Source organism: Budorcas taxicolor, chromosome 3 (genome assembly GCF_023091745.1).
Source record: "Budorcas taxicolor isolate Tak-1 chromosome 3, Takin1.1, whole genome shotgun sequence".
NCBI lineage: Eukaryota > Metazoa > Chordata > Mammalia > Artiodactyla > Bovidae > Budorcas > Budorcas taxicolor.
The window spans coordinates 98,568,284-98,587,244 of NC_068912.1; the positions used below are offsets into that span (position 1 = coordinate 98,568,284).

Below are 18,961 nucleotides of genomic sequence, written 5' to 3' on the forward strand. Positions count from 1 at the left end.
CTCCCCTCATTCTCCCACACTCTGTTTCAGGCCTGTGGCCCCAAAGTCCAGTGGGTGAAGGGCCCTCCCTTCAGGGGTTGGGGACCTCAGCCAGGGGCCGTGAGTGCAGCCCTGACTCCTGTCCTCCCTCTGCTCAGGTGCTGTTCGCCCTGAACCAGACTCTGCTGCAGCACGAGAGCGTGCGGGCCGGGAGCCTGCAGGCGCCCTACACCACCGAGGACCTCATCAAGCACTACAACTGCGGGGACCTCAACGCCGTCATCTTCAACCACGACACCTCCCAGGTGAGGCTCCCTCCCCAGGCCCAGGCAGCTTCCAGGGTGCCCGTATAACCAAGGCCTCTAGGAAGGTGTTTATTAGACACCTACTATGTGCCAGATGCAGCTGGTAAGCAGGAGCTGTTGGCATCCCTGCTACAGATGGGGAAACTGAGGCTCAGGGAGGGGAAGAGACTTGCTCAAGGCTACACAGCTTAGTTGTTATGTTGTCAAGAGCCCCGCTTGAGCCTGGTGTGTGTGGCTCTGAGACCTAGACCCTGGAAGCTTGGCTCCATGCAGCATCTGGGGAGATTAAAGCCCAGGGAAGGGAAAGCTCACAGATGCTCAGAGCTTGGGCTTGAGTCCAGTCCAGGGCGCTCTGCCTGGATTCGAGTCCTAGAGCAAAGATTAACCCCAGGCTGGCCGGACGGTGGGAGGGAGTCAAGGAGCGGAGCGTGGCTCCACCAGGTCTCCCGCTGCCCTGGGGACGATTCTAAGACGCTTCGTAGGCAGTCGGGGCCCCCGCCCGCCCCCACCCTCCACGGACCTCATCACAGCCCAGGGCCCCTGCCACACAGGCCTGTTTCTGAGGACCTCTGCCACTTGTAGCCCTCCCCTACCTTGCCCTTTCCCACTGCTCTGCCTTTGTTCAGCCTCCTCCCTCTGGGTTTCCTCCCGCGTGGCCGTGGTCTAGTGTCATCTCTTCAAAACCACTCTGATGCTCTGGATGGATTTCAATATTCTCCTAGGCACCTCTAGGTCCCCTGTGCTTTCCGCGTCTGGTGCTCAGTAATCCATTCATTCAAGAGGCAGCTGAATTAGTCAGAACAGGCCATCTCTCTGCTCAGGACACTGCAATTGCTCCCCATTTTTCTCAGGGTAAAGCTAGAATCTCTGTGATGACCTGCATGGCCCCATGGTCTTTCACCGTGATGGACCAGGTGTCCTTCACCCCATGCCCTCTGCCTCCCCCAACACATCACTCCATCTACATGGGCCTCCCCACTGACCCATGAGCCCACTTGCACACTTCGTCTTTGCACTGGCTACTTGCTCTGCCAGGAAGGCCTTTCCCCAGCTATCACCATGGCTCACCACCTCTCTCCCTTCAAGATAGAAACTCACATATCATCGTCTCAGGCAGGAAGGCCCAGCTTCCTGGTCTAGAATTGCAGCCTACCTCCCACCTCCCCACCTGTCGCCTTTCTTGTGCTCCACTTTTCCTTCATGGCTTTTTATCATCTCCTCACACACTTACATATCTCGATTCATTGGTCAGTGATTATTTGTTGTCTGTCCATTCCCACTACAGCATTAACTCACTGAGGGCAAGAATTGGGGCCTATTTTATTCACTGATAATGAGCCTGGCACAGAACAGTACTCAGTAAATATTGGATGAATGAAAGAAATAATTTATAAATGCCAGTCACAGGGACGTGGAAAGGGATATGGCAGGGAGCCAGAGACAGCTGCCTTCAGAGGGCTGAGGGTCTCTTAAGAGAAAAGGGGAGATTCAACACGCAATGGCACAAAGCATGACCCTTGCTACAGGGGAGAAAGGAGAATGACCTTGGAGCCCATGGCAGGAGCAGGAATTTAGGTGGGCTTGGAGGTAGGGGTGGAGCAGGGCTGGGCAGAGATGGAAACATTCTTGCAAGATGAAAGGTCAGAGGAGAAACCTGCCTTGGCCACAGACAGGAGGCGGAAGAATGTGCCCATGGAGGAAACCATGCGGATGAGCTGGAGGCAAGAGAGAGCGGGAGGAGGGGTGAGAGTTTAGGCTGGAGGCATAACCAGGGACCCCACTAGAGCAAGGGTGTCTTGCCCACTCTTGTCAGGCTGCCCTGCACAGGGTGTGGCGCAGAGCACATATCAGTGAACTACTCTGGTAGCTCAGAGGTTAAAGCGTCTGCCTCCAATGCGGGAGACCCGGGTTCGATCCCTGGGTCAGGAAGATTCCCTGGAGAAGGAAATGGAAATCCACTCCAGTATTGTTGCCTGGAGAATCCCATGGATGGAGAAGCCTAGTAGGTTACAGTCCACGGGGTTGCAAAGAGTCGGACACGACTGAGCGACTTCACCTCACCTCACCTCACCTCAATGCCACAAGGGCAAATGCAGGTGTGTGGGAGGGAGGATCTGGAGGTCCTGCACAGGAGGCTGGGGTTCCAGGTGCTCTGGCTCTCGCTGCTGGAGAAGAGGAGGAGAGCCTTGGCAGCACAAGGCTCACAGTTGCATCACCAGCCAGTCACCCCATGATAGAGCCTGGCCCTGCATCCTCTGCTGGGCAGAGGCTGGTGAGCCCTGGGTCGCCAGGGAGCTGTATGCTTGAGGGGAACCTGGGGCAAGGGGTGTGCAGGACAGAACTGTGGCCACAGACAGCATAACACTCAACTGAGACAGGGAAGAGTGGGGTGACCCCCGAGCATGACAAGCTCAGATTTTCTTGGCGCCTGTGTCCATAACCACTGACACATCTCTGGCAGGTGAACTGCCTTGGAGGGTGTCTCTTCACAGTGCCTATACTTGAAGTGGGTTAGAGGGCACAGGTAGGTTCGCCCACCCAGATTAGAACAGCAACCCAGGCTGCACCCAGGGTGCACAGGCAGAGTCTAGCACTCACGGGAGGAACTAGGCAGCCCTGCCCCCAGACACAGACAAGCCTGACGTCAGGGTATCCACACTGAATCCAGAGCCCATGTGCTAACAGAGAAGGGCTCTGCAGACGGAGGCCTTGCAGAACCCAGGGGCTGGAGGGGAGTGGTCATCACCTGCAGTTGGGGAGGGCTTCAGGGAGAAGGTGCTGTGAGAGTACAGTCTTGAGTCCCAGGCTTGAGGGTAGAGTCTGCCAGATGCAGATGAAGGCAGGGACTGGTCAGCAGAGCCAGCTGTGTGGCCAGTGCTCAGGATGGTGGGAGGTCCTGAGGAATGAGCAGAAAGCAGGGGGCAGACCATGCAGGGGTGAGAATGCTCACTGAGAGGCCAGCTTCCTGGGATGTTTAAGCCAGACAGAGATGTGGTCAGAAAGTTGCCTCTGGCTGCAGTGCTGAGGTTGCTGGAGCAGCCTCTGGAGGCCGGGGCTGGACTGATGCAGGGCCCAGGATGGTAACTCTGGCAGACAGGGACTAGGCTCACCTCACGCTTGGTCTGCTTCTTGATCTGCTTCACCTCATCCCCCTAACCCCGCATCCCACCTTCAGAAATAGCTGAGGCCCTGGCCTCCCACCGCTCTCCGATCACTAGCATTGTCAATGTCCCAGATCAGCAGGGCAACCCACTGGGAAGCCTTCTCTGAGCCCCCTAGCTTGCATTAGGTGTAGAATAGCCATATATATATATTTATCATTCATATTCAGATACTTTTGAGAGGGAAAGGTCAAATATAATTGAGTCAGAATAATTAATTAGCATGCAGCAATCAATCTACCCGAGCCATTAACCGGGACTGTCCTGGGCAAACCAAGACACGTGGCCACCCTATCAGGGCCTCGTCCGTCCTCCCACATCACTCACCGCCCTCTGAAATCACACATCCCCCAATCTTCTGATCCCCCCACTGGCCATGAGCCTCATCCAGGGCGGCAGACCCAGTCTGAGGTTTCTCTGTGGCCTCCTAAGTGGACCAAGGGCTGGACCCATGGACGTTCTTGGAAGGTGTCTATTGGATGGACAAGGTAAAGAGAAGGGATGAGGTTGTGACATTAGCAGACCTGAGCACTTGACCTCTAAACCACCCAGTCCTAGATGAGAGTCAGGGGAGTCTCACGACCCTGTTCCAGTTCTGCCAGGCCCATCTACTCATCACTCCATCTTGGATCCATCATTCCAGGGCCCTGGGGACCTGACACATCCTCTTTAAAATTTTTTCATACGTCCTGCACTTGAACTTGTCACAAGAGATTTAAGGCTCCCAACAAACCTAATGGCATCATTAATTTGCTTCCATCCAGCCAGGCCTCATCCTTGGCCTGGAGCCAGGGCCCATCAGCATGAAACACGCAGAGAATATCAGCCAGCTGCTGGGCAGCTCAGGGAACCAAATGGCTAACCCAGCCTTTTCACAACTTTGGACTTTCTGGTTCTTGTTTTTCTTTAAAAAGAAAATCTCCATAAAGAATGGATGGAGATTCAGCTTCCACAGATGCACGCTCATGTTTAGGGAGCCAAGGAGAGAGGGCTGGACACATCACAGGTCCCAGGAAGAAGGCATATGCCTGGACCCTTGGAAGAGGGGCAGGGAAGCAGAACACTGCCTTCATGCTCTCCAATGATTCTGAAGGCCATCTTTCTGTCATCTCCATCTCTGTGCAAGGCCACCCTTTGCTGTAGCCTCTGCCATCAGAGGGGAAAGATGAGGGAGCCAGCTCCATCCTCTGAGTTAGTTGTACTGATGTTTAGTCAAGATTTCCTTTCTACCATGACAGTGTATATAGCGCTCATGTGACCAACTTGGAAACTGAGTCTCGGACAGGCCAAGCAACATAAGTTACAGTAGCCACTCAAGTGGTAAATGGCAAAAGAGGGATTCCAGCCCGAGCTGACCCAGCTGTCTGACCTCAGGACTCCCGTTCACTATCTCCAGAGCTGTTGCCTGCAAGCCTATTCATTCATCCATGCACTCACCCATTGAAAAAATATTTATTGTTTGGTACAGCAGTGTCCCACATTCTCTTCCATACACAAGGAATGGAGAGGAGCCTGCGAGAGCCATGTTTCCAGAAATAACCCCTCTGAGTCAGTCTCTCTTGTGCTCCAGCCCCACTCAGAAGTCTGCAGAGTTTCCTATAGCGGCATCAAGTCCAGGTGTGGCCCGGTTTTTCAGGGCTGCCAAGCATCTCTTCCATGATTAGGGGAGGGCGTAAGAACTCTGTTCCTTCATGTATCCATTTACCAAACAGTCCCAAGCACCGACTCTGTGCTGGCCCTGATGGGCGCTCGGAGAGCTGCTGCATACAGCTCACCAGGCTGCGCACTGCTCCAGCGCGGGGAACCCCAGTCACCTCATTGTCTTGTTCCTCCCAGAACAGCATACCAGGCTTTTCTGGCAGAGAAGACCCTCCCTTCTCTCTTGGGGAATGTACTCATCCTTGGCCACAGACAGCAGAGGCAGGGGTCGCAGCCTCCCCTGAGTCCTTCTGGGTTCAGCCTCCATGGATACCACCATTTTCCTCAGAAAAAGGGTTGAAAACTCATCAGTGACTCTAGAAGCCGTGTGACTAGGCTAAAACCTGCAGGAATTTAGTCTTTGCATGCCGCACTCTCCACCTGGCTCGTCCACCAGTCATCTGGGCCTCGGGTCTTGTACTTTGGGCCTGGGTTGGTGGAGGCAGAGTCATGAAAGGGGGGACTCCAGGTGGAAGATATTCTGTGAGCAAGGGCTTGAAGGTTAGTGACCCCAGTGGGCTGTGGGGAAAGAGGGTTCATTCTGATCCATGGGCTCAGGTTCCGCGGTCCGCAGCTTCCTCTCCTGTCCCACCCACTCGCTGAAGGACACAGTCCTGGGGCACTGGATCCACCATCCAGGCTAGAGAGGCAACGCAGTGGGAGTGGGGAGGGACGGCACATCTTTGTGTTCAAGGCTCCAGAAACCGGTGCTGGTCGCCGACTTTGTGCCGGGCATTGAGGGCCTAGGAATGGCACACGTGCTGTCCCTGAACTCAAGGAGCTCTGTGCCTCGTTCAAGAACATGTCAGAGATGCTGGCCTTGGACCACATGGCTGGGTGTGGACATGGGACTGAGAGCTAGGCAATGTGGATAGTTCCAAGCCAGATTGTTGAGCAAGCCATCATTATGGGAGGAGGCCTTGGTCCTGGAGCTGAAGTTTTCAGGAAGGGATGGAGGAAAAATAAAAAATAAAAAAAAAAAGAAGAAGGGATGGAGGGTTTGGGTTACACCCTGGGAAGTGGCAGAGCTGGGGATGGGAAGATAGTGATGGCAGTGGAAAGTGGTCAACTAGTGCTCATACGCTGGGAAAACCAAAGGCTATGACCCCTCCTCTAACCTCTTTGGAGGGGGATGGGCTGAAAGGTGTCCACGACAGCACCCATCATGTCATGCAATCCGCTGCAGTAGCGTCAGTCCCACGTTGTAAATGAGGAAACTGGAACTCAGAAAAGTTTAGTAACTTGGCCACAGTCCCACAGCATCAGAGCAGGGCCAAAGCCCAGGTCAGCCTTCCTGTTATAACAGGCAGGCAGCTCAGCTGACCCGCTACTCCTGCTTGCTGAGCCAGATTTGCTGTGTGTGCCAGTGACAGGGTCAGTGCCACAGGGAGAGCCTCCCAGGACCTCAGTGTCCAGAGGCTGAAGTCCAACAAGGCAGAGGTGCAGGAGTGATACGTTGAGCGAGGGCGGCATCCGGGGCTCTCTGTTCAGTTAGCTGTGTGACTCTCCGCCTGTCTCTGGACCTTTTGCTCTTCTTCCTTTATTCATAAAACTGGGATAACAACAGTCATCTCAAAGCATCTTGGAACTGATGAAAAACATCAATTACCTTAATAAAGGTAAGTAGCCCAGACAGTAAAGAATCTGCCTGCAAAGCAGGAGACCCAGATTCGATCCTTGGGTCAGGAAGATCTCCTGGAGAAGGGCATGGCAACCCACTCCAGTATTCTTGCCTGGAGAATTCCATGGACAGAGGAGCCTGGCGGGCTACAGTCCACGGGGTCGCAGAGTTGGACACGAGTTAAAGAGACTAACGCTTTACTTTCACTTCAACCTGGCCCCACACTGGGCTGTGTGTGCTTATTAGAAGCCCTCCTTGCTCCGGAAAGAACTGAAGGCAGCCTCTGTCTTGCCTTTACAGCTGCCCAACTTTATCAACACCACCCTCCCGCCACACGAGCAGGTCACGGCCCAGGAGATTGACAGCTACTTCCGCCAGGAGCTCATCTACAAGAGGAATGAGCGCATGGGGAAGAGGGTCATGACGCTTCTGCAGGAGAACGAAGACAAGATCTGCTTCTTTGCCTTCGGAGCAGGTTTGGGCCGGAGTGGGGAAGGGATTGTCTGCAGAATCCTTCAGGGCTGAGAAATTTGCTGGGCTCTCTACTTTATAAAGGGAAAAGTTGAGGCCCAGAAAGAGCAGGAAAAGCCACCTAGTGTTCTGCAGAGCTGGGAGCCAAAGCAAGTCCTCTACCTCTGGTCTAAGGTTCTGTTGTAACAGTCCTCATGGGCAAGGGCAGTGGCTGCTGCCAAGAGCAGGGCGACTTCTGTGGCCCCTTTACGCCCCTGGAGGCCATGTTGAGAGGCCAGAACTGATGCCAGTTCCCAGTGTCCAGCCCAGCCTTGGGCCCACCCTGCAGAGCAAAGGCCAAGATGGTGAGGGCCACGTGGCCCAGTGGGGAGAGAGCAGCTCTGCCATCCCGCAGCCCTGGCTTCAGATCCCAGCCCCCTCTGGGTGGCATGGCCTCAGCAGGCTCTAGGACTTTTCAGAGGCTCAAGTCTCTCTTCTATGAATGGGCAGTGATGGAAATAATTATGTGATTAATTGAAAAGACCTCCCTTCCCAGATGACTCTAATGGTAAAGAACCTGCCTGCTAATGCAGGAGACACAGGTTCAATCCCTGGGTCAGGAAGATCCCCTGGCGAAGGGAATGGCAACCCACTGCAGTATTCTTGCCTGGAAAATCCCATAAACAGAGTAGCCTGATGGGCTACAGTCCCTAGAATCACAAAGACTCAGACATGACTGAAGCAACTTAGCACCCACGCACACCTTGTGGAATAGTCATAAAGATCAGTATCATGGAGGAGTAACTCACAATGGCAGCCACAGTTATCGGCACCATTATGATGAGGACGATGAATACAAATTTTATCATCACCAGATTCTCGGGTGCGGCACCTGCTCAGCATCTCTCTCCCTGTTCCTCTCTTCTCTGTCCCCTCCTTCTTCTCTCTCACTCTTTCTTTCTTTCTTTTCCATGGCTGTCTCTGCTGAGGACAGCGCTGTCCACATTGGGTCCAGGATACCGCATTTACCTCCTTGTCAGCTTTTGCTCCAGAGCTGCAAGACAAACATTATTTCTTTTTATTCATGTTACTGGCAGTTTGGACTGAATGAATTCACCTCCTGTTTTGTGAGAATTAAACGAGGTGGTTGGCTGCCCTCTCTCCCCTCCCTACCCTGGCTGAATACCCACACGCTGCCTGCCTACATCAGGCTGAGCTGGATCAAGCCAAGCGGTCTCACACAAAAGGGCTTGTATGGACATCCTGATTCATTACTGGAAGTCTGCCCCATCCTTACTCATTCAGCCCAGAATAGCTAAAGGGCAAGAGCCAGGGTTCGTGCATCTGCACCTGTCTTCCCTCCCTGCAGCCCTCAGCACAGGAGAGGCACACGGGAGGGCCTCAGAAACACAGGACGTCTGCGATGGCCCCTTTAGAGCCACAGCTGCAGCTGGACAGAGACTTCTGGGCTCGCATTGAGGCTGTGCCATGGCCTGATGTGGCCTCTGCCCCCACTTGGGCAACCACAGGTTTACTCATTTAAGTAGAGAGCCAGGACTCACTTGGGCCATTTGCGATTCCAGGAGCTATAAAACAGACTTCTGAGGATCGGGAGGGATTCCTGTAGCGGTGGGAGGGGCTTCCTGAGGGAAGCAGGACTTTGGCTGCAGGACACCTGCTGGGAACCTGGCCCAGCTTTGGCGGCCAGCCGTACTGGAAAGGAAGTGCTCCCCAGCACACCCCTCCCTCACTCACCATCCCAGCCCTCCCCCCATGGGCATATAGGCAAAGTCCCCGGGCAGAAAGGCCCATAGCTGACCATGAAAGAGGAGCCACTCGGAGCTCAGCTAGCCCCCAGGCTCCTCCCCTGGCCTAAGGGAAGCCCCTAGAGATCCCAGTCATTGAGGGAGGCCAGTGAGGGACCAGCATTCTGCACGCTCCACCTGCCCCGCCTTCCCCCCAGGCTCAGGATCAGGCACCCATGGGCTGGAGGTGGCTAACAGCAGCTCCTTTCTGTGAGTGTAGAAACAGGAGAGCCTAGAGCTGAAAATCACAATGGCCTGGGCAGCCCCTGACACTGAAACCTCGAGCCCACAGGGCACAAGTGTCCACTCAGGCACAGGCCAGCATGCACACCTCCTGCCCGCCTCCAGGTTCTTCCCTGCCTCTGAAGTCTGGCTGATTCCTGGTCAATTCTTTCGACAGACTACCCAAAAGACCTCACACCTGTCTACTCTGTCCATCCTCCCTGCCATTGTCCTGGCCCAGTCAGCTCCATCAGCTCCAGCCTCCTGGTCCTCTCGCTGCTTCCAGTCTGCTTCCCACAGTGGAGTGGGTGAGCGGTGCTGGGTCTGTCTCCCACCCGTGCCCTGAACTCCGGGAGGGCAGACTCCACTTAATCATCCCTGTGTTTTCAGTAGCACCTAACAGGTTTCAAGCTCGATGAATATATAGAGGAATGTATGAGTGAAGGGAGGAATAGATGGACGAATGTTGACCAGATCCTCCAGTCCTGGTCTCCTGGGCCTGGAGAGCCTGGGCCAGGCCAACAGTAAAGCCAGGGCAATGGGAACCCCACCCTGGCTCTCAGAGACCCTCTGCCCTGTAGCAGCAGGCCCAGGTTGTGGGCCAATCTTGCCACTTCTGGCTCAGCCATACCTGGAGCAGAAGGCCTGTTCAGTGCTGCACATTTACCCTTATCCTAAGAATTTCAAAGCTGGACTCAGCCTCCAGCTCGAGCTTGCCTGCCTCATCGCAGCCATGGGCCGGCTGAGTTCCACAGAGACCAGGATGTGGGTGAAGCTCATGGTGAGTTGGGGGTAGAGCCAGGACGAGTGCCTGGTCCTGGAGCTGTGGTCAGGGGCTCTGCTCTCACAGGCAGGCAGGGAGCCAGCTGAGTGGACCTGTGACAGTCAGTGTGTCGGCATGGGACCCACCCTACACAACTCATGGTGACAAAAATCCATGCCTGCCTCGCTGTGTCCTTATGTCCATGTAGCTCCCGAGTCCCATGTCCTTTGGCAGGCTGAGGATGTACATGCAGGGACAGGCTAAGTGCTCTTGGATGGTCTGCAAATTCCAGGTTCCCCCGCTCTACGGCACCCTCTGGATGCCTGTTCCATTTTGGGCCTTCCCTGACCCCCGGACACTGGGGATCTGAGTCAGCCTGACTCGCAGCCCATGCCCTGTCCCGCCCTCAAAGGAGGTACAGGGCCCCTGAGGCTGTGGGAGGGAGGGTCTGTACCCCTGGAAATATGCTTCTCTATCCTCCAACAGGTGTCTGCTCATGCAAAGTTTTCTCAATCCAACTTCATGGATGTCCCTAGGAAATAGCTTAGGATACAGAAACATAATTATAAGACTCCCAGTCATCCCCAGCCCAGCCTTGCTGGTTCTATCACTCTACAGCCTGAGGTTCTGCCATTCTACAGCAGACCAGCCTCAGCGGCCAGCCTCAGACTCGCTGAGTGAGAGAGAGAAAGAGTCTCCACCTGCCTGGTCCATCAGCACCTATCTTCCCCAGTCCAGCCCTGCTCTAGAACCTCTTCCTGGGAGTCCAGAAGCACAGACTGGGATTCCCAGTGCTGTAGGCCAACTGGTCTCTCCTCTGGTCTGCTCTCCACGGGGGATTTGATGCAGAGGGTGAGAGCTTCGGAGTTAGTCTGCCTGATAAAAAGCCAGGCTTCATCACTGTTAATTCAGAGAACCTAGGAAAGCCCTTTCACCTCCAAGACCTCAGTCTCTCATCTGTAAAACGGGGATAATACACCTGCCTCATTGGACTGTGCTAGATGTGCTTTTTGGAGAAGGAAATGGCAACCCACTCCAGTACTCTTGCCTAGAGAGTCCTGTGGACAGAGGAGCCTGGTGGGCTGCTGTCCATGGGATCGCACAGAGTCGGACATGACTGAAGCGACTTAGCATGCATGCATGCATTGGAGAAGGAAATGGCAACCCACTCTAGTATTCTTGCCTGGAGAATCCCAGGGACAGAGAAGCCTGGTTGGCTGCCTTCTATGGGGTCGCACAGAGTCGAACATGACTGAAGCGACTTAGCAGCAGCAGATGTGCTTAGGAAGCAGCATTAAACTCTCTACTGTGGTGGAGGACCCTTATCCGAAAGGCTCTACTGAGGGCCAGCCCCACCATTCCAGGCTCTTGGATTGCATCACCCCTGCTTTTTGCAATAATCCCAGGAGATGGGAGCTATTATACTCATTTTGCAGGTGGAAATAAGGCCCAGGGAGGATGAATGGCCTCCTCAAGGCCACAGGCAGGCAGACCTTCAACCTGAATCCTTGCCTCTTGGGTCTTCTTCCAGGCCATTCCCTGCCTGCCTCCCCCACCCCACCCCCCCCACCACCCAGACATGGTGCCCTTGCTGTGTACTTCCAGACAGGTTGACAATATTGTGGGCAAGTGTCTTTCTATCTGGCACATCCCATAGAAGAGTACCCTCCTTGGTGTCTGTGATGTTTCTGTATCCAGGCGCTGTTTGACCTCTTCTGGAGGTTAATCAGCAGGTTCAGGGGCAGTAGGGTGTGCACATGTGTGACAACTCTAAACAGGCCCAGATGGAAGCCCCACCTCCCTGTAAGGTGGCTGTGGCCAGGGTGCAACCCAGATGTTCTGAAAGGATCCAGGCCCCTGCCTTGGAAGGGTGTATTGGCCTGGGGTTGGGGAAAGAAGGGCTGATTCCCAAATGCCAGGCCCATGCAGTTTGGCAAGGTGATCCTGAGGGTTCTCAAAGAGCCAAGTGTGTCCCTGGATTTCCTCTGGTCTCCACATAACTGAGAAAAATAAGTACAAGGTGGAGAATTTATTAATGAAAAATTCAGTTTATAAGCTTATCTTATATTCTGAAATCATCTTTCTACTGTGTTTGAAGATAAACATCTTTTGCTTAAAAAAAAACGATGGTGATATGAGACAAATGGGGCTTTCAAGGCCCTCCTCAGCAAAATGGAAAGTTGGTAACTGTATTGTTTTTCCCCCTCACCCACCATTTCTTAAGATAGAATCTGAAACAGAGCGCATAATGTAGGGGCTGGCTGGCAGAGCTGGGCTGGAGACACGAGCCAAACTCAAGGGTAGACCAGTTAACCTGCAGGGCCTGTTCACTGTGAATTCTGACAGCCAGTGGTTATCATATATCCTGTGACCCTAGCATGCAACAATTTGAATATAATTCTAACTTCTGACTTTCCAAATTCCTTGGACCCTAACAGCCTGTTGTTCTAAGATTATGTGGTTCTGATATCCCAGCCTTCCATCATCATAGCATTCTAACCCTCTCACAGAGTTTTTGTCAATCACTCTTGAATTCTTTGGAAGGAGGATGGAGCTAAGAGCCCTCCAGGGCCTGGAAATCCCTCCACGTGGGCCTGTTGCCACCTGTCCCCTACCACAGGAAGCAGAAGTCCAAGCTTCTGCTTCTTCAAATCTAAAGCAGGATTTGAAGAGTCTAAAGCCAGGTTGTGGGAGCACCAGAGACAGAGGTGCTGTATCTGTTACCCCAAGCACACACACATCCAGCCTCCAGCCTCTCTCACACCCCAGCTGAAGCAGACCCATAACCAGAGACACACCGATGGGGCCGAGACACAGAAGTTGATTCATAATGAAGGCTTGGGCTTGAGGAAGGGAGAGACAGAAATCCAACACGCTGCACACCGGTAACATTTAAAATTAATAACAGCAGCTGTTGCTCCTTAGAGAGTGGGTGCCATCCTGCTTGAAGAACACCCATATCCATCGGGTCATGTGACTCTCATGTCCTCAGTGCCTCTCAGAGGGAGACGAACTGATATTGATTATTCCCTTTGGTGGGTAGATAAATCGAGGTACAGATAAGTAGAGCAAGAATCTTAGAACTGAGTGAAACAGTGGTCAACAATGACTAGGCCATTCTTCCTGACAGGCAGACTCCACCAAAAAGTCATTTAGCTGCTACTCTGTTCACCTGAGAACGCCCTTCCCCTTTCCTGCCTGGACCTCCGCTTTGGGATTCCCCCAGTCCCACAGGATTTCCTAACACAACTCTGTTCATGCTGAGCACATTTATCATCTACTCTTCTAGGAGGGAAGGTAAGTCAGAGAAGGCTTCCTGGAGGAGGTGTGAACTGGCTGGTTGAAATTTCCCTGATGCGGGTTCAGCTGCCTTCCAGTTCCTCTTCCAGTTCATCCCCACAGTCCTCAGGGCAAGGCCCATACCCACCTGCTTCCCCCACTGGTTGTCCACTTGGGTGCCTCAGGAACAAAACCCCTCAGCGCTCATAGCCAAGCCCAGAAGAGCACACACAGCTCACGCAGGGCCCTGGGGACCTTGGAAACAAGGGGCCCAGCAAACAGCACACGCCCAGCCACTTTTCTCCTCTCCCAGGCAAACGCCAATCACCTGCCATACTCCACCTTGGAACATGAGGCCACACAGCATCCAGAAGCGTTTCAGAATTTCCGACGGTGTTTCAAAGGGCCCTGCTCCCCCACCATATACACATCTGGCAGCTGGCATGCTTGCTCTAGCCTGCAGTCCTTGGCCAGAGTCACCCTTCCTGTTTCAGCCCAGAGCATCCAGCCAGTTCGAACATCCCATCTGCTAGCTCGTCCCTAACTGGAGCCAACCTAACTGCGCTCTGGACTAGGCTGGAGCTCTGTCTGTGAGCCAGGGGGCCCAAATGTCAGCTTCGGGCTCAGCACTCCTGCTGGACATGTGGGGAAGGCAGGGAGAGAAGAAAGTGTCTGGGCTTCAGACTCAGACTGCCTGCATGAGGAGCCCAGTGCCTCTCCTCATAGGAAGGAGCCTGGATAGACCAGGTACTTGGCTTCTCTTGACCCTCAGAGTCCATCTAAGAGGAGCCTGGCATCGCTGGGCAGCACATGTGGTCTCAAAACATGGTACAGTGCCATCACTCAGCACTCATGAGCTCTTGCCTCCTCAGTATTATTTCAAAGCCCAGAGGCCCCCGGAAACAGGACTTCCTCCAGGGGAGAGCAGGGCTATCCGAGGGCTGAAGTGCTCGGTGGCCCCTGAGGACCCAGCTGGGACCCTGGAGAGAGACCCCCATGGCCAGTCTCAGCTCCAAGGGACAGTGAAGCTCGGGAAGTGTCCCTGCCCACGTGTTGGCCAACAGGGTGCTCTCCTGGGGTGCTGGGTGCTCCATTCTAGGAAAGGAGCCTCTGGATGTTGAAAAGAGCAGTAACCATGATGCAGGGTGCCCCGAGCTGGGCACTGCCCCCTGCAGTTCACAGAGCCCATCACAGGGTCCATCTCCGCAGCTCTCTCCACAGCACCTCCTGCTGATTTCCAGTCGCTCTGCACAGTCTGCCTGGACCTGGGGCGCTGTCAGACCCCAGGAGGGGAAGGCAGGAACATCTGACCTACCTCAGGGTCCCCCAGTCCAGCACGTGCCTGACCTGTAGGAAGACCCAGTGAAGGCTGGCGGAGGAAACCCTGAGGCTTCAGGTCCTGAGGGTGCAGGTCCATCAGAAAACCCCGGGCTTGCATCCTCACCATGGGCCGAGAGTGGGGCCCAAGCAGGAGGCCGGCCCCTCCCCCAGGCTGCATCCTGTCCCTTCCTCTTCGGCCCCGTAGCCCCTGGCACCCCTCTGCCTCCGCCTGGCTCACTCTGTCCTGTGATTGTGTGCCCATCTCCCCTCTGCACCGTGATGCCCTCCAGGGTGGGGACCATGTGCCTCAGCTCCTGGCACAAAACTGGGTACAGGGAGACATCGTCTCCATCCTCACGGGACTGACAAGGCCCCAGTCCAGCCCTGCCTGGCCAGCAGAGCTGGAGAAAGAAAGCTCAGCACTGCCAGTTTCCCAGGTGGACCCTCCTTGGGAGATTCAAAGCCCCAGGGTATCCCTCATTGTCCGTCCACCCCCAGGTTCATCCGTCTAGCCTTCCTGCCACACTTCCTCAGGAAAACAAACACTGCCATTGCTTGATACCCAGCAACTGATTCTGGCAGCCGGATTAGCACTTAAAAGTTCCCCTTGCATTAATTTCAGACAGAACATAAATATGGGCTTGGACTCCCTCTTCTAGGAAGAGAAAACTGGAAACCCGTTGGACTCACTGGAGAGAAAACATGTGTGCTGGCCGAGGGGAGCCCATGTTACTCTGGAGCCTTTGTGGGAACATCTGGTTCCCCCTCCTCCCCTCCGCCGGGCCCCCCAACACTGTCTTAAAATTACCCTGTTAATTGGAGCATTCTTTGCACTGAACACTCACACGCTTTCCTCTCCGATCTGGTGATCCCGGCAAGGGACACATGTTTCTGATGATGCCCTGACCCCAAAACATGAGCTCGGGATCCCTCATAGCCACTGGCACTTCAGAGTGGGTGTACTGCCCATGCAGCGAGCTAGGACATCTCTGGATGGAGGTCCAAGCTTTGCCTTTGCTGGCTGTGTGACCTTGAGCAGGCCTCGTCCCCTTGCTGAGGTCCAGTTCCCTCATCTGTAAACTAGGAGTACCTGGAAAGGCTGCTGCAAAGATGGAATGAATTAATGTTTGAAAATTATTGTGGCCCAGGAGACTCACTGAGGAGGAGGTTATGTTCAAGTAATCACATGATAGAATCATGAAGGTGAGAGATTCCTTTGCAGGAAAACTGAGACTTAGAGAAGGGAAGGCAACTGTCTGAGATCACATAGCTGGTTGACTGTTGAGACAGGTGGTCTGTCCTAACCTCAGGACAGGATTATTAGGTCTGTCCTACCCTGTCTTTTGTCTCAGAGGATTAATGGGAGCTGTCAGACTGTGCCCAGCTGATGGGTAGGGACTTATTGTTTAGTCACTAATGCCTTGTCCCACTCTTTGCAACCCCATGGACGGTAGCCTACCAGGCTCCTCTGTCCCTGGGACTTTTTCAGGCAAGAATGCTAGAGTGAGTTGCCAGATCCTTCTCCAGGGGATCTTCCTGACCCAGGGATCAAACCCGAGTCTCCCCTTCATTGGCAGGAGGGTTCTTTGCCACTGAGCCACCAGGAAAGCCTGGGATAGGGACTAGACCCAGCCTATGCTCTGCTCACTGAGCTTTGTACCCTGGCATAGGCCTGCGTAAAGAAGGGGAAACTTTGTCTCTGCACTAAAACATTGTGGGGCTCTGCCTGCTCAGAGCCAGACCCCTTCCCTGACTGTATATGATGTCTTGTAAGTGATGCTCTGGCTTGTGGGGTCAGGGGACCAAACCAGCCCACCATTTGTCAAACCTATAATCCTCCTCCAGGCCCTTGTTCCTTCTCTTGCCTGTCCCTCCTGCCCAAGCCCATATATCTATTTGAATCCTCCCCTTCCAGGGCTCTTCCTCCAGGAAGCCTTCCCTGATGCTCTCAGTGTGTTGGTCTCTCCTTCATGCCCTTTGTTTTCATTGCTGGATTCTCTTTTCTTCTCTTCTCTCTTTCATTGCTGGATTCTCCTTTTCTTCTCTTCTCTCTCTCCCTTCTCTCCTCCTGTCTCTCTTTGGATCTCTTTCTTGCTGTCACGGCATCTCTGCTTTTCCTTCTCTCCCTGCTGTTGTCTCTGAGTCTCAGCTGTGGCCTGCATCCCAGCCCCTGTCACCCCACCTCTTCTCCTCTCAGTCTCCTTGTGTTCTGGAGCTCTCCCCTCCCCTGTGGGTCGCGAGTGTTTCTCCTCTCTCTGCCTCTCTCCGTGTGTCCCTCTACCTCACTCTGTCTCAGTGGCTCTGTGTGCCCCACCCCCTCGCCACCCTCCTCTCCTGGTTCACGCAGCCTCAGTAAATGAAATGGGACGTGCCTTCCTGCAGAGAGCTGGCCGGGGAGCAGCCGTCAGCTGCTGAGCGGTGGCCAGGAGACCCCGGGAGCCTGGGCAAGCCGAGCAGGCTAAGTTCCGACACCGAGGGGCCCCTTTGGAAACTGTCCACACCTTCCCTGCAGGTTCCAGGGTGGGTGTGGTACCTTTTTCAGGATTTGTGACCTTGGAGGCAAGCCCAAACCCTGTCTACCAACCCCTGGGCCAGCGTGCCCCAGGCCCTGACTGGGGCTGTTCTGAGGGCCAGGCTCCCAGGATCGATGGAATCTGTGGGGAGCCTCACCAAGGGGTCGGGCCAGGGCTACAGGGTGAGGGGCCCTCGAGCTCAGGTCTCCTGGAGAAAAGATGAGACCATGGAAAAGATATAAACTAATAGATCCTGTCAGTCACCCACTCAGCAAACATTCGTGAAGCCACCACCATGTGCCAGATTTGACCTTAGCCTTGGGGGCAAAGATCAGGCCTGGCCCCTTGCCTTCTCAAAGCTCTGGGTCTCCACTCCAGTGGCATGTTGGGAACTCGTTCTGACAGAGGCAGCTCTGAGGTGTGAGGAGCTCATTCCAGCCGTGGTGAAGAGTGAACTGGAGCGAGTGGGGAGGATGCGACACGCAGTGATTCTGGCAGAAGTTGGTGGTGACCTGGGCCAGGGCTGAGCACGGTTCAGAGGGATTTGGGGAACTCTGGTGACTGATGGGACGAGGATGAGGAGAGAGAAGGAAGAGCAAAGATGGGTCCGTCTGACAAGGGTAGCAGAGCTCAGCTGAGACACACCCAGGAGGGGAGGGTGAGGCTCTGGGGGATGTTGGGTGGGGGATGCTTGGGAGGCCACTGGACAAATGGGTCCAGGCTAGGACAGTGGGTCCTGAATAGCAGCTGTGGTCAGTGACAGTTCAGTGACGGCACTGTGGTCACTGAAACCATATGAATGGATGCATTCACATTCCCTGGATTGTGAATAGAGTGAGAAGAAAAGAAGGCCATGGACGGCGTTCACAGGGGCACCCACATTTATCAGGCAAGGGAAAGAGGAACCCACTGAGGGGACAGAGAGGGAGCAGTGAGAGCCGGGAAGAAAACAGGACAGAATGGTGCTGCGGTGTCCTGTGACACCAAGCCTCAAAGAGGGCGAGGGAGGGAGTGGCGATGGGAACTTGCGGTCAGGAGCGAGGGCTTCCGCCGGACCGTCCTGGGGCAGGAACACCATAGGAGGCGGGCCTCCTGCAGGAGCTGCCCCTTGCAGGGGGCAGACCCCCCCCGCCGCTGCCCTCCACTCTGGAGGGAAGGAGGTAAAGGCCTGTAAGGCTTATAGGAATTTGGGGGAAAAAATCGTTGCTGATCGCTTCCTGCTTCTCGAAGTATCTGAAGTCTTCTGTTGGGGCCTTACCATGCACAGTAAGGGTCTGGAACTACCGAGGTTGAGGGAGCAGACAGGACGCAGGCCAGACACTGAAATGTTGCCAGGCAGCGCTCAGGGCCCAGCCAGTGTCCCGTAAGGCTTGGGCCCCTCTGAATGCCCCCTCTGCCAGCTCCAGGAACGCCCCTTTCAGAGCGGCCACACGGCCATCTGCTCCGATGCAGCCTGGGGTGCCCTGCTTTCCCTGTGGCTCTTGTCTCCTGTGTGGACCACTGCTGGGCCCAGAGGCCCCTGTCTCTAAATGGGTCTCCATGGATGCAGGGAAGGAACGGCCTCTGCTGCCAGGAGTGCCTTCCAAGAGCTGCGGGTAGGAGGTTCCTGCAACCTATGTGCTGGAGGCTGCCACACCTGGTGCCCCTCCAGCCCAACCACGCTTGGGGGCAGGCGAGGGTGGGTCAACTCGGTGGTCCCAGGCCAGGACTGGCTCAGTCCCTCGCTCTAAGGTGCACGCTGGGCTTTTCCAGAGGATGTTCACTCCTCCTGTCTCTTAGGGCTTTATTATAGCCCCCATGAGAAGGGATCCAGGCCCAGCTGACATACAGGGAAACTGAGGCAGG

At 54.7% G+C, this 18,961-nt stretch overlaps 1 protein-coding gene across 1 annotated transcript in view; it reads left to right on the forward strand.

Annotated features, from left to right (window-relative positions):
* Positions 1–18,961, forward strand: part of TRABD2B (TraB domain containing 2B) — a 221,386-nt gene that overhangs the window by 184,525 nt on the left and 17,900 nt on the right. The window contains exons 3-4 of the mRNA XM_052637860.1: positions 138–284; positions 7,065–7,239. Coding sequence (XP_052493820.1) covers positions 138–284; positions 7,065–7,239 — 322 coding nt within the window. The remainder of the gene's footprint in view (positions 1–137; positions 285–7,064; positions 7,240–18,961) is intronic.